This window comes from Ips typographus, linkage group LG2 (assembly GCF_016097725.1).
Source record: "Ips typographus isolate SLU linkage group LG2, UJ_Ityp_2.0, whole genome shotgun sequence".
Lineage (NCBI taxonomy): Eukaryota > Metazoa > Arthropoda > Insecta > Coleoptera > Curculionidae > Ips > Ips typographus.
Window position 1 is genome coordinate 20,082,977 of NC_138423.1, and position 15,777 is coordinate 20,098,753.

Here is a 15,777-nt window from a genome sequence, read left to right on the forward strand (position 1 = left end):
ACAAACTAAACACTTTATTAAACAGTTACCAATTAAATACAGATAATTGATCTAAATAACTTTATTTAGAAGTGATTAGTTGTATTAATGACTGTCAACATATCTCAAAGCCTATTAAAGACTAGCTAATTCAATGTAATTCAGAAAATTGTACTTAACGAGACACTTAATCCATTTAGTTTTATCACCCCGAGTGTAAACAGGAAAACATTTCAATTCACACCGTAGAAGGAAAGTCATTCACGGTAAAAACCTTCCCATCAAACGTATTATTTTCTTAGTCGAATTTTCTGAAAAGCTATTCATTTTGGAAGTGCAAATGTAGGGGAGCATTTGGTTTTTTTTAATTTCAACAAATTTGTTACCAAAAATCAACCTTGATTCAAGGGGAATCCATGTTAAAGGTAAGCACCAGAATGATTGAGGTCAAAGAGACTATAGTGCAGATGATGAACCATTTTTACCTTGTTGGTTAATCTTAAAAGGTACCGGCGGCATAAGAGAATTTACAACACAATTGTTACAGCTATATTTATGGGGACATTGTTGTTAAGGACGAATTAACTGATTACAATGAAATTACAGAGAAAAAGTGTATTAAGGCGGAGAGTGTTTTAGTTTATGTAGTAATGCTCTTATGATTTTCGATTTGATTAAGAAAGCTCATCGATTTTTAGTTTCCAGGATGAAACCATTTAGATAACATACAGATGGAGTGTTGACTTAATATTTACAGACCATTCAGATTGCACATATTTCAAGAAATCTCTTCAATTTACCAAAAAAGTTGTCGGGCCTAATTCGCACGAGAATTTTGTAAACTCGCAGCGACTAATTAATAATAAATATTACCACACTCCAATTAACCTTGCCGAGATATATGTTTGAATGAAATTTGGACTTACGGAGATATTTTACCTTCCTATACTGTGTTCACGTATACAAATTTGAATTGGGGAATAATTACTCGCTTGATCAATAATAATTATTGTTCATCACCTTGAGCAATTTCATATCTATATCTAGAGTGGCTATTGACATTTAAAGTTTTACGAATTAGTAATTACTTTTAAATGGACAATAGAATGGCCTTTTTACCGTCCTCAGTTGGACGAATATGTGATATTTAGCATTCAAATTAAACAATCAAGATAGTGTCGTGTGTTTTATTTAAAAAAAAAAATGTTTATGTGATTTTAATTATTGTTTTAAACACAGTATATCTTAATATTCAAAACTATCAAATAATGTGTAAGATTGGAACAATACATAAATAACCAAAAAACCAGTAAATTCCTAGGTAAAATGATAAAAAAATTAAGTTCGAGTTGAACTTAAAATATAACAAATTATCGATTGCAATAGAGGAGGAGAGAGTGATTGTTTTGCAAAATCGTGCATAAGAAATTGTAGTACATTCTGATTTTTTCTAATCTAATAGAGAAAATCATTATGCTAACCATACTTCTAGCTCATTATTTTAGTATCTTAAAGGCAATTCCTATCCATGACAAATAGGTTCGTGCTGATAGTTTAAATATTGTTAACAGCACAATAACCAAAAAAAATTGGAGTGTACAATATATTGTTCCTTGTAAATATCATCGATATATCTTTAATTTCACCTTATTGACCTTTCATCAATACGAATAGTTGGGTAAATAAAAGAAATGTAAACGCAATCTGCCCGAACCAGCACATAGCAGTAGTTTGCATAATAATTAATTAAAGTTGATTGGTATTTTTTGGTTTAAATAAAGCTCATTGTTAAACGGTTAAAGAATTGTATAATCTGGAATTTTGACATGTTCTTTGTTATGTTATATTTTAAAATGAAAGTATTGGCCCTTAAACAAATAGTTATTTCCTACTACCCCTATAGAAAATACCACTTTTAATGATGGTCGTGAATTTACCGGTAAGGTATACTAAAATTAGAAAAGTAAAAGTCAGTTTGACAGAAAAATTTTCCATTTTTACCGGTAAATTTATGGATCTAACTGAAATTTGCTTGAAAGATGTAATTTTCCTGTCATGGCTGTTCTTATAATTTCATTAGTAACTTTCGGTAAATATTTTCAAAATAAAAATCCTGAAAAGTGAATAAAATGCTGATTTAGATTGTTATTTATTGTTTTAATGATTTTGGTTTATCAATAATAAAATAAATGAAGTAAAACTTTTCTAACAAAGTGATTCTTGTACCAAATGAGTTCTTCTCAAGTTGCAATTTCTAAAAAAAAAAATTTTTCAGATTTTTGTCACATTTATAATATATTTTTTAGATGAGAAAAATGACGCAAATCTGAAAATATTATTTAAACAATTTGTAATTTACATTTACAAACTGACAATTGTCAAAATAACTGTCATAAATCTCAAAAAAAAACAAAAACTGTAAGGAAACTGTTAAACCTGAAATTCGTGTAAATTCTAGGTAAATTTTGACAGTTTTGACATTAGTGCCAGATATCACCTGGTTTCTGGAGGATATTTTAGCTAGGCAGTCACATGACCACTATCAAAATAACTGTTAGTAATTTTAGAAACACGTTTACGTTTACACGTCTAAACCCTAATTTTTGCAACTTTTAAGTACAGTTTCACAGTCAGACCCAAATTTGTTGGTCAAACCAACTTGGAGTGATAAAACGACTGTTTTAAGCACATTTTTGGAATCGTTATTAAATTTCCTATCCAATAACCTAAGAAAAACTACAAAATTTTGCAACATTGAGGGAGACAAGCGGTGTCAAAGTTTGAACTGACAGAAAGCAGTTTGAAAGGACAGTCACAGGCAAAATTGTCTGTAAAACCCACTTGGAATAATAAAATGACCGTTTTAAGCACATTTTTGGAATCGTCATTAAATTTCTTATCCAATAACCGTAGAAAAACTACAAAATTTTGCAGCAGTCAGGGAGAAAAGCGATATCAAAATTTGAACTGACAGAAAGCAGTTTGAAAGGACAGTCACATGCAAAATTGCTTGTAAAACCCACTTGTAGTAATAAATTGATTGTTTTAAGGACATTTTTGGAATCGTCATTAAATTTCCTATCCAATAACCTGAGAAAAACTACAAAATTTTGCAACTGTCAGGGAGAAAAGCGATATCAAAGTTGGAACTGACAGAAACACAGTTTGAAAAGACAGTCACAGGAAAAATTGTCTGTAAAACCCACTTGTAGTAATAAATTGACTGTTTTAAACACATTTTTGGAATTGTTATTAAATTTCCTATCCAATAACCTGAGAAAAACTACAAAACTTTGCAACAGTGAGGGAGAAAAGCGGTGTCAAAGTTTGAACTGACAGAAATACAGTTTGAAAGGACAGTCACAGGCAAAATTGTCTGTAAAACCCACTTGGAATAATAAAATGACCGTTTTAAGCACATTTTTGGAATCGTCATTAAATTTCTTATCCAATAACCGTAGAAAAACTACAAAATTTTGCAGCAGTCAGGGAGAAAAGCGATATCAAAATTTGAACTGACAGAAAGCAGTTTGAAAGGACAGTCACATGCAAAATTGCTTATAAAATCCACTTGTAGTAATAAATTGATTGTTTTAAGGACATTTTTGGAATCGTCATTAAATTTCCTATCCAATAACCTGAGAAAAACTACAAAATCTTGCAACAGTGAGGGAGAAAAGCGGTGTCAAAGTTTGAACTGCCAGAAACACAGTTTAAAATGACAGTCAGGGACAAAATCCCCCGTAAAACCGATTTGGATTAATAAAATGACTGTTTTAAGCACATTTTTGGAATCGTTATTAAATTTCCTATCCAATAACCTGAGAAAAACTACAAAATTTTGCAACTGTCAGGGAGAAAAGCGATATCAAAGTTGGAACTAACAGAAACACAGTTTGAAAAGACAGTCACAGGCAAAATTGTCTGTAAAACCCACTTGGAGTAATAAAATGACAGTTTTAAGCATATTTTTGGAATCGTCATTTAATTTCCTATCCAATAACCTAAGAAAAACTACAAAATTTTGCAACTGTCTGGGAGAAAAGCGGTGCCAAAGTTTGAACTGCCAGAAACACAGTATTTGTAATTTACTGGTAAAGGAAAATATTTACTTTACCGATAATTTACCCATCGTTATTCACTTTTACTCCCTAGGAACGAAAATACTTTCATGTATTCGTGTATTCGTGTCTCTTTCTTGTCATATATTATTGACGAGTGATAAAACCGTCACAAACCAAAAAAATGCCACAAAACACCATTTCCACGTGGAAAAGCTTGAAAATTACATTCAAAATGTTAGGTTAGGTTAATGTAGTTTTCTCAATCAATCTAAAATATCATGTATAACAGTAATCACCAGTAAAAACGTTTTGTTTGGAAATTTTACGAGAATAAGCATTGCTTAATGATATTTCCTGCTATGATGCAAACGCAAGTTCACTAGGTATGATCGAATATAGCTCCTCTAAGCAATTATTATTAAATGACCTGAAGAAATGAAACTGAAAGTTCAATAGAAAGCGAATTTTTTAATACGTTATTAATTCCATTTGACCATTCATATATCACTTTATCAAACAGAACACAACAACGAAAATGCAAAAAAAATGTAAAGAGCAACAACGGTACTACACGATAGTAGGTGGTCCATGGTACCGACGCGGATGGCGGTACCTAAATGAAGAACCGAGCGTCGCTCGATGAATTCGGGGAAGCGACAATACCATATGATGCATCCGAATATAAAAGGGAATTTACTATTCACTTCTTTTAGTTAGCTTTTAGATTTACCATTAATAAAATCCATCCCGAGTGGTCAAATACAAATTTTAGGTAGGTACCAGGATTTATATTGGTAACGTGCAGTGTTAATTCGATATAGTGCCAATCTTTTTGTTGGGATTATCCAAGTGAGTGTTTGATACAATTTTTTTCTTCAGATGTACTGTAAGTACAGATATTTTGTAAATAGGAATTTTTGTCCAATTGTGAGTATCTGCCTGTACCACTGTTGGATTTTTGTTTTGAAAATTTGTTGTACTGTGTTATTAAATTATCATCTAATTGAGCAACTCACGCAGTTTATTGGGTCGAGAAAAACAACGAAATTATATAATCGTCAAAAGATTTAAAAAAAAATTAATATTTTTTCAACTTTTGATGCGAAACAATGTAACACAAATGGCTTGGGAAAATCAACGCAACCGACAATAAGAATTAACTCTTAATTACCATAGCTGGGCATGAAAGCGCTTAAACAAATTGAATACAAAGCACCCAAAGTCGTACGTTTTCGGAATATATTATATTTTTTTTAATTATCGAATTGTTTTAGAGGTTATTTAAGTGGACGATAACTGCTTGATTGTGTGAAATATGATTAATTGCCAACGTGTTTAGTAATCGGACAGATAATTTACCTTGTTTTTGTACAAAATTATCAGAAAGATTGTAAGCTAATTACAGAATTACAAAATATAATTAGTACTGTACTTACATGTGACATATTAAACACATAATTTTGTTTAGTAATTTAATTTTCACAAATGTAAAATAATATATGGTTTAGGAAAAAAGTCATTTTTATAAACGTTATATCGGGTGTCACAAGAAAAGTGACTTTAAGCTCACTGAATTGACTTTTTTATTGATAAAAATGAAGATTTTTATTTTATTTTTTTCAAATCTATAGTGCCCTATGTTTATTTAATAAGCTCCAAATAGAGTTAAAAATCAAAAGCCGAATCAATAAACAATCGAGAAATGAAAACTAAAAAAACTATTTTTCTTGTGGAGTCGATATCAAATTTATCGATTCAAAAAGAAATTTTATTTAAAAAAAATGACGTAATCTACAACCAAAATAAAAAATTATAAAAAAAATGTTAATATTAATAAAAAAATGCAACTATCAGATAATAAGTAGAATTCCACGATCTATCAGTGGAAAGTTGCATAATACGAATCTTCTATTGTGTCTACTTTATTTTTAGGTAGTTTGTTAGTATACAGAGTGTCCCAAAATTGAGTTATAAACCATACGTATATTTTTTAAATAACCAATTTTGTGCTCGTTATTAGGATTCCTATTTGAGGTGTACTCTTTCTACTTAAATATCAAATAAAAAATTAATCGTTTTATTTAAAAAATCATAAAGGGTGACTATTTAAATTCGCAGCTGGCAACACTGTAAACTTGAAAGTTGTCAACAACAGTCACGTGATCCGAGAAATATTTACTTCAAACTTGAAAAGCCTGTAAATTACATTTAAACAGTAGGAAAAGCTAAAATTATAAAACCACATCACGTGATCGTGACTATTTAAATTCGCAGCTGGCAACACTGTAAAGTTCACTTGAAACTTGTCAACAACAGTCACGTGACCCGGAAAATGTCACCTTTAAGCTTGAAAAGTCTGTGAATTACATTTAAAAAGTTAGGAAAGTTAAATTAGAAAATCCCATCATAGGAACGTGATAATTTAAATTTGCAGTTGGCAACACTGTAAAGTAACATTGAAATTTGTCAACAACAGTCACGTGACCCGAAAAATATTAATTTCAAACTTGAAAAGTCTGTAAATTACATTTAAACAGTTGGAAAAGCTAAAATTGTCAAACAACATCACGTGATCGTGACTATTTAAATTAGCAGCTGGCAACACTGTAAAGTAAACTTAAAACTTATCAACAACAGTCACGTGATCCGGAAAATGTCACCTTTAAGCTTGAAAAGTGTGTGAATTACATTTAAAAAGTTAGGAAAGATAAAATTGGAAAATCCCATCATATGATCGTGATAATTTAAACTTGCAGTTGGCAACACTGTAAAGTAAACTTGAAATTTGTCAACAACAGTCACGTGACCCGGAAAAAATTGGTCATTCCATTTAAAAAACCGTAAGTTTGGTTTGTTGCTCAAATTTGGGACACCCGGTATACTACTAATGAACTACATATCTAAAAATACAAAAATACTCGGTGCAACATCCTCAGTGAGTCAAAACAAATGTTGCCAATATTGAAAATTGGTAGATTTTTATTTATGCTTTTTAACTAAAATTACATCTTCATGATCATGAATAATAACAATTTTAATGCTTTTAAAGATTGAATATAATAACTAATAATTGAATTTAAAATTCATTGTAACGAATCGAAAATTGGTGGCGGTGAAGCAACCCAATTATTTCCACCATGGATATTTAGTAAAATCCTTAAGGCTACTTGAAAACGCTTTTATTCTTCGTTAGAAGCTAACTTGACCAATAAATGTCTTCTAGCACGCAACTTGAAGGTTTTTATTTGAAATTTATTTGATATTAAAATATTTTTTTGAGCACTCGATTACAGCATCAATTTTTTGTGCAATTAATTTAAAGTAATCGAGTATAAGTAGTTTTTCCTCTAATGAGAATTACCGAAGACTATTCGTTTAGGTTTCTTCCTGATTATGGTGTAAGTGTCTGAAGTAATATTTACACTTTCATTTTCTCCAGTCACAATAATTTCATTACCAGCAATACATAAATTACTTATTGACACCTCTAAAAGCCTCTGGGCGTGTAACAAAAAAAACTAGTTAACATACAATACTGATCAATATCTAATCTACCAGATTTGGCGGATTTTACACAAAATTACGTGTGTGGCAATTGCTCCCCATGAATTAAACAAATCCGCCGAGTGTTAATGAAAATGTCATAACATTCGATCCAAGACGCAGATTAGACAGAGATTTATTACAATTGTAATTTACATGTACGAAACATTACTATCAGAGAATCGATCTTCTGCGAGCTAGAAAGGTTACCAGAATTAGATTTTGTTTGCAATTTAAGAATGGCCAAGGTACTCTAATCAGTGTATCTCGATGATCATGACATGTAAAGGTAATTAATTCATTACCATCTTCAAATACAGAACAATAGATGTTTTATTGTTTAAGTGCAGTAGTTTAAATGTAAATTAATTATTCATAAGTTTGGTTTTTGGTTGCTCCTGTTTTTGTTTTAAATTACGTCATAAGTGATTCAGTAACGTTCGTTAGTTGAAAAATAGTGATACCCTTTGAGTTTCTTCCTATTTTTGGTTATAAAACACTTTTTTCTCACAACTTAATTAATTTTACGAACTTATTCTCAATCCTAGTGTATTATACAACAAAGTGTCTATTACTACACAATCTTGATTTTATTAATCAAAACTTAAATTAATGGACTATGACAGTGCAAGTAATATGTTCTTTAGACATATTTAAAGGCCGTCAACAAGTGAGATGAAACCAACATTTTATTTTAATAAGTTTAGTGACTTTCCTTTAATTGTTTATAATATGGTTTAGTAACCTTTATTGGACTCTTCCTTCGACTACATTAAAAAGCTATATTTCATAAGTATAGTCTGTTCAATGACTTTTGACTGTTGCGTCACAATCACCAGCAAATATATCGGTGATTAAATGTATATATTGTCTTATGTACACCAACAATTAAACAATTCTTGGAAGGTGTACAACACTTGCAGAAGCTTCTTCAGGTATTTACGAACCTCTGGCAATTTCAATCAATTCTTTCTTAGAAAGTTTAGATCACTTGTAGAGGCCTCTGGCACTTGTTAGGAGGTTCAATAGCATTTAGAGGTCTATGGAATTTTCAAAACGTTCCTCGAGGCCTCTGACAGTTTAAAACAATTCTAGGAAGAAAGTCAGTGATGACTATTTAGATTATAAAATATCAACTGGATGTCAAAAACTTGAACACAAATCGGTCCTATTCTATTGCATACTAAACATTTGTAATTGATATAACAATACGAGTTGTAGCTAATAACAAAAACAATAGCGTAATTAAATGTGGAGAAAGTAACAATTTCGATTAGAGTATATTACATGGTGATAAATATACTTACGACAAAAATTTTTTCTTCGTTGGTGACCTAAAGATCTCGGATCTCTAGTTCATCTAAGCGAGAAGATAAATAATTGGTTCGTGACTCGTAAAGTACCGATTTACAATCTATTGTAATAACAGATTTGGAAATGAGGAAGACATCAAAAAGTAGACTATTTTAGGCAATTTTTATTGTCCATTTTAGATTATTTTGTCTTATAAGTTTTGACAAAAAGCCTTCTTAACCATTGTCAATGGTTATGTTATATGCATAAAATTTAATCGAAATTCGATATAAATCAGAGAGTTTTGCGAAGCAAAATCGTGAGACACATTTTGCTTGTAAATGATTTGGTTGCGGTTTAGTATTGCCTTTTGGAAAAGCAGTGATTTGTTTTAATGACATTCATTTCCTCTTTTAGAGTATACAGGGTGTCACAAACTCGTGTTGTCTTTATTTGCTTATACCAAATTTGATGTCTGTCAAAGTGTCAAACAAAATTAACAAGAAACTTACTAGGATCTCGTGCAGACAACTGGGGGTCAATTTTTCACATCACACCTATATTTACCTATAAAATTATATGGTCGAAAGTGATATAATCACTAACTTAATTGAATTGACCCAACAAAGAAAGATAGATGTCATAATCATGTTTTGAAAATGTTCAGCTTGAGTATTCTGTAGAAACCATCTTTGAACATCCAGTCTTCTGTGTCTATTCGGACTTTTGGCTTAACTTCTCTTATACTGATTTTAATTACTTTTTTACTAGTCGTTTGACAGGTTGATTGATAGTCATATTTTTAGATTTCACCTCTGGAAAAAGAAATAAATAACTGTAATAAATCAATACTAATAAATTCACAAGCACGTCCAATAAAATAACGTAACATTATTATAGATTTGCGGAATGAAATGATGGACCAATTCACCATCAGGAAATCCAATTCCGCAGATTTTAGCTAGCCTATAACGCAATCACAACATATTAAAACGCAATAGCATAAAACTATATTTCTACGTGTTGTATCAAAACAATTTGATGCCAATTATAAATTTAGGCAGTATTGTGAAAACAAGTTAATCCGTGAGATACACGGATACAAAGATTGTTGCAATCGAACAATAATCACTTAGAGGATCCTTTAAAAACATTTCACATTACAAAACTCACTACTTTTATTATTTCTTTAATACCTTCTGTTTGCTCTTGATCGCAATCAGATGTTCAAAAGTAAATAGTGTGGGAACCACCATTCGTACGTGTAGTATCTTGGATTTTATTTAGTTTTTGAAAATGTTTAGTATATGTGATTACAAGATTTTTTCAATAATCTGGCAATTTTACTGCAACATGAAATTTTTATTAATCCTGAAACTCCCACACAAAAGCCCATCTTTAAGCAATGAACTGATGTGTGCATATAACAAGAGTCTCTGTTTTCACATCATTGTGTGTACGTTTAATTTATGAGAGAAATTTCGACTTTCTTTTAATAAAAAAAAACATCTATTTTTGAATCATATATATTTGGTATTGTAACCGTATTCAAGACTACGTCATGTAATTGACGACTTTCTATTGTATAACATTTTTTTTCTGTTTGGGATGGTAATGATATTGTGGGAGTAAATCTGTTTGATTATAATTAATTGTCGTTTTAGTAGCATTACCCAAAATATCTTGTGATTGACTGGTCTATGACTGCCATATGATGTAATGGACTTTGAGTATTGCTTGACCTAATATACAATAAGTGTCATATTATGGAACTAGTAGAACAATTTGTTTAACATGTTTATATCAATTTAATTAACTGAACTTAACTTGTTGTAAGTGAATAAGACATAAAAAGTAATTGACGAGTTCCAAACACATTTTTACAATGAAAAAAGTTACACTGGCGATTAGTTTCTAAAATAGGTGTGGTACTCCTGTCCTATAATAGGTTCTGCTGCAAGAAAAATTATGGTTCTCGCTCCTTCTTAAAAGAAATGCACTCGGTGATGAGCTTAACGCCTTTTTAAGACAGTTTACACGTTTAACACGTCTTTGCACGTTCGCATAGATGCAGCAATATACAGCCAGTTTTTTTTCCAGAACCAAAAGGTATTAATTGAATTACAACTTGTGTTGATTCTAGGTAAGACTAATAGTCTTGAAACTGTTGTGTAATTGCATAAAGTCAACAAATTGATTAGCACCTTTTGAGTGGTAGTACTTATATCGCAGAGAAAAATTTATATTTAACCTGCGCGAACAAATAACAAATTTAAAATTAAGTACCTTTACTACTTTCCTTTTTTTTAAAGATGCGCGCAGTACTTTCGCAGGTACCATCAAATGGTATATTGGTAGCCATTATTGTCGTTTGTATAGATTGTTATGTAATGTTGATTTCACGATCACCCATCAATATGTTTGAAAGTTTGACATTTTGGTTCATTAATGCATTCTCTAGTTTTTTATATACAAAAATAACAACTGTAATAAAAACTAAACAGATCTTTGACACACATCTCCGCAATGTACCAAGAATGAAAGAATGTATATACATATACACTACAAATTGCAACCTTTTAACTTTGAGCAGTCATCCATCACCGTTAAATTAGTTGCAACTTAAATGAGGTTAAGTTGCTAATGCTTCAAAGCAAAATACTTGCAATTTTGTAATTTCGTGCCGTTATTAGTTTCTGCACATTCACCTTGACAATTTTTTTAAAGTGATCGAAAATTTAACGTTTTATCTATCACTAGTTTTAATCTAGTAGTGAAGAAATTACAGTTACCTGACTTACAACTTAATTGCTATTAATTTTGAAAAATAACGAGAGTAAAAATGAGGATTTTAAGATTCAAATTCCGGCCAATGATAGCTTATAGTTTAGTTCAAATATTAACCAAATTTTCCTCTTGTAGGTATGAAATTTCCCATTATTTTGACCACCATTTTGGTGGCAAGTGCCATACAAACACAATGCTACACGAGAACGGATAGGCGAGTGTCCTCTATTGGTAAATATACATCAAAACTTCAATTGACCACGCATAAAAAAAATGTTTTATAGAAAAGCGACAGGCCAATAATGCAGACCAAATGGTGCAAAACATCCTCAACTGGTTACAGGATGTTTACGTTCAAAATAGTCGAAGTAGTAAGTATTATTTGACTTTAGTTTTACTATAAATCTATTTAAAAGTTTGGATAAAAAAATACAAAAACAAAAGTTTCTGACACAAATTCTTCTTAAGGTTTTCAACAAATTTGAATTTGTCCTCAGTTTATCATTTTAAATGTTCCAAACAGGACCATGGCACCGTACGTAACTGCTCAATAAAATCAAGGACTCCTAACTTATTTGGATATTATTCACTAATTACTGTTTAGCCATTTAAATTAAAACAAGAGGATATCGCTATTAATGACATGGCCAATAGCTGATGATGTGGTGCTCATTGGTGCGGTTATCGATTTATATTGTGACATACACGCTTTTCAATAGGTTCATGCAGTGACCGATTTCCTAGATTTGATTTTGGTTAATAAACCATAATAGAAACCACATTATTCTCTTACAGAGTATGCTAAGCAGTCTTTAGTCACAAAAGTATTGGTACACCAGCCGCTACTGATAATCTAATATCTAATCATGTATTTAACATTCTAAACGTAAATTTCTCATACACCTAAAAGTTTTCACCGAGTTTGTTTAATTACCCTCTTTGCCACTTTCGGATAACAATGTACGTGGGCCAAGCATGTGAATTTAACACATTATAATATGTGGAAGGAATGAAAACAAGACAATGGTAATTTTGAGATTTAAGCAATGGGTATAGTTAAAAACTTGAAGATGGTTAGATAACGAGCCATTAACGATCATTATTGTGCCTCCTTGGTCGGTGAAATTAATGCCAGTGGCGGAGCGGAAGGTCGCACTGCATTCATTACCAAATCGGATAATCAATCATTTTCGATTTTAGTTCGTCAAGGTACTCTACGAGAATACCTTCCGCCGTCCAATACCGAGAAGCCGCGCCCCTTTCAACCTGGTTACCCACCAGCGGGGTATTCTCCGGAACCACCGTTTCCCATCCCAACCAATCCAGCAACGGGTGGAGTAACTGCTCCTGAAGGATACCAGCCAGGTGGAGATAACGATATTTTACTGCCTCCAGACTTGGGTTTAGTTGATGGATACCAAAGGCCGAAGGTTGAACCTGGTTTCACTCTACCTACCACAACAACAGGTTAGAATTTCTTTTTTCTCAACTGAGTAATATGTTTCAATAATTTTTAACATCCACCGTTTACATAAATAATAATATCATACAATCAAAATACTCAATCTTCATGTTCAATTATAGGAGGTTCTACAGTACAATCAACTAATCCTACCACTCTAGGACCGCAACAACCAAGTGAAACTACTGTTTCGACAGAGCAATCGGGATCTACTAGTCAACCGACCGTACCCGCGGGAATACCAACCGTAACAACCTCAGGTCTACCACAAAGTGGAAGCACCCTGGTAACCGGATATCCTGACAATACACCACGCGTACCTTTCCCTAGCCAGCCGGGAACTGAAACTCAAACAGGTTATCCACCGTACACTTCTCCAACAGAAGGTTAGGCGACAAGAAACCCTATAAAATTAATAGAGTAATGTATTTTTTTAATTTAGGGACACCAACCACCACAGTACGCCAAGAAGAAACCACCACCACCCAACAGACTGAAGCAACAACTCCAACTCCTACAAGACCAAGTAAGTGTCTAATTATAGATTCAGAAAAAAACGTAGATTCTAACCGAAATTAGGTACAACACTTCCACCTGCAACACCCACAACTGAAGCTACTACCACCACCCAACAACCGACAGAACCAAGCAGCAGCACAACCGAAACACCAACATCCCCATCAACAAATCCTCCAGCTAGTACTTTACCGCCGAGCGGATTTTCAACGACCTCAGCTCCCGTTGAAACCCCCTCAACTACCGAAAATGCTGAGATCATCACCAGCACCACCATCAGTCCTGAAACTAACACAATACCCGGCCCAGGAAGAGCAGTCCCCAGTGACGAAGATTTGAAACATCCTCCGCATATCCACGCAATCGACGTGCAATGCAGCAAAGAAATGATGACAATTAACTTGGAGTTTAACAAAGTATTTGATGGAGTTATCTACTCCAAGGGTCATTACAGCAACCCGGAGTGTAGGTACGTTCAAGAGAAATCCGCACAAACTAAGTACACATTCACAGTGAGCTTAGACAAGTGTGGTACGGAGTTTGTTAATGCTTTCGATACACAAAACCAGTCTTACTTGGAGAATGTTTTGGTGCTACAAAACGAGCCTGGAATCCAGGAAGTGTGGGACACTGTCAGATCAGTGCGGTGTCTTTGGGAGGGCAATATTAAAGATACTCTAAGTGTGGCTTTCAGCATTGGAATGCTCAGCCAAGAGATAATTACTTTCAGTGGTGATACTGCCATGGCTAAATTGGATGTATTGTTGGGTCGGGGACCTTTAGGTCAACCTGCTAACGGTCTAGTTAAAATTGGAGAAGAAATGACTTTAGCGGTTTCTGTGAGTGGTGATCCAGGTTTTGATTTGCAAGTCAAAGACTGCAAAGCAGTTGATGCTGAAGGAAAAAATTCAGTGGCACTCACAGACGAACAGGGCTGCATCTTAAAACCCAAACTGTTTGGAGCTTTCCAAAAAACTAGAGACACTGGCAGTAGCGGCGCTTCTATAATCGCATACGCTTACTTTAACGCTTTCAAATTTCCTGACGAAATGGACTTGATGATTGAATGCAACATAGAACTATGCAAAACTGATTGTGATATATGCCCGAAAGATGGACAGCAAGTGATACCAGCTAAACGGCGTAGGAGAGACGTATCTAATAATGACACAATCACTGGTGATTGGGTGACTATGGGTAAACTGGTTAGAGTAATTTTACCAGAAGATCTCAATAAAAAGGCTGCTTTAGAGTTGAGCACTAAAGATCATATTTGTATGACAATTCACAGTTTTGTCTTCTCTACAGCTGTCTTAGTTACACTTTTGATAATCACCAGTTTCATTAGTTTATGTTTCTATATGAAGAGAAGAGAAAAAATGTATTTAAAATATTGAATAGTGATATAGTCTATAAGTATTGAGAATACTCTTCAATCATTCAAGGATGTTCTGTTTTGGTTGTAACTTGTATAGTCATTTTCAAACTTTAAACTGCCAATACCTATATTGTAGTTACCAATGTTACCATTGTTATTTATTACTGTAATTAGCCAGTTACATTATCTGTATAATTTAAAATTTAATTTTATATTTCAGTTTATAAAAATGGTAATATCTTTGTATACATTAGTAAGAATCTAGGTATGTACAGATTACCTTTTAAACTAATAGTGCCAACCATTTCAAACTGTTAGTCATATAATCACTACTGTACATAGAATATAATTGTTAATTAGGAGACTTAAAATTTAATTTGTTGCATTTTTGATATCAACACTTTTTTGCAACATTCTGAAACAACTTTTTTTTAATAGAACTAAGCCTTCTGTTATAGCTTATGATAATTAAGTACCTACATAAAATTGTATTTACAGAATATAACTTTTCTAAATCAGTTTGTAGATATATTAAATATATTATATGTAATTTAAATATCTAATGCTTTTTCTTTACTCATATACAAAAAATGAGAAATATGACTAAAAAAAGTCCAGGTCATGGAAACATTGGAAACTGAATCAAGTTGGTCTTTTGAAATCTCTCCAGACTTACAAATTAGAATAAATTAATTATGTTTTTACCACAGAAATCTTTTGTATACATTCTATGCAAAAACACAAATTTACCAGTC

At 32.3% G+C, this 15,777-nt stretch overlaps 1 protein-coding gene across 4 annotated transcripts; it reads left to right on the forward strand.

Moving 5' to 3' along the window:
• Window positions 1–272: 272 nt before the first annotated feature.
• LOC145725266 (uncharacterized) lies at window positions 273–15,578 on the forward strand. 4 transcript variants are annotated; one of them, XM_081973959.1, is made up of 7 exons: window positions 273–404; window positions 11,802–11,897; window positions 11,951–12,037; window positions 12,867–13,133; window positions 13,251–13,514; window positions 13,571–13,654; window positions 13,708–15,578. In XM_081973959.1, exons 2-7 carry the CDS (start codon window positions 11,804–11,806, stop codon window positions 15,039–15,041), a joined length of 2,130 nt encoding a protein of 709 aa, XP_081830085.1. In that variant the 5' UTR covers window positions 273–404; window positions 11,802–11,803; the 3' UTR covers window positions 15,042–15,578. The 4 variants fall into 4 exon arrangements, with proteins under 4 accessions (XP_081830085.1, XP_081830083.1, XP_081830086.1 ...); XM_081973957.1 differs by lacking the exon at window positions 273–404 and adding an exon at window positions 4,752–4,815; XM_081973960.1 differs by lacking the exon at window positions 273–404 and adding an exon at window positions 4,752–4,815 and having other exon boundaries at window positions 13,290–13,514.
• Window positions 15,579–15,777: the final 199 nt, after the last annotated feature.

Coding starts and splice junctions, on each gene's coding strand:
- LOC145725266 (XM_081973959.1), top strand. CDS start 11,804: ATGAAATTTCCCATTATTTTGACCACCATTTTGGTGGCAAGTGCCATA. Junction 13,515..13,570: donor GTACACTTCTCCAACAGAAG/GTTAGGCGACAA, acceptor TTTTTAATTTAG/GGACACCAACCACCACAGTA. Junction 13,655..13,707: donor TCCAACTCCTACAAGACCAA/GTAAGTGTCTAA, acceptor AACCGAAATTAG/GTACAACACTTCCACCTGCA.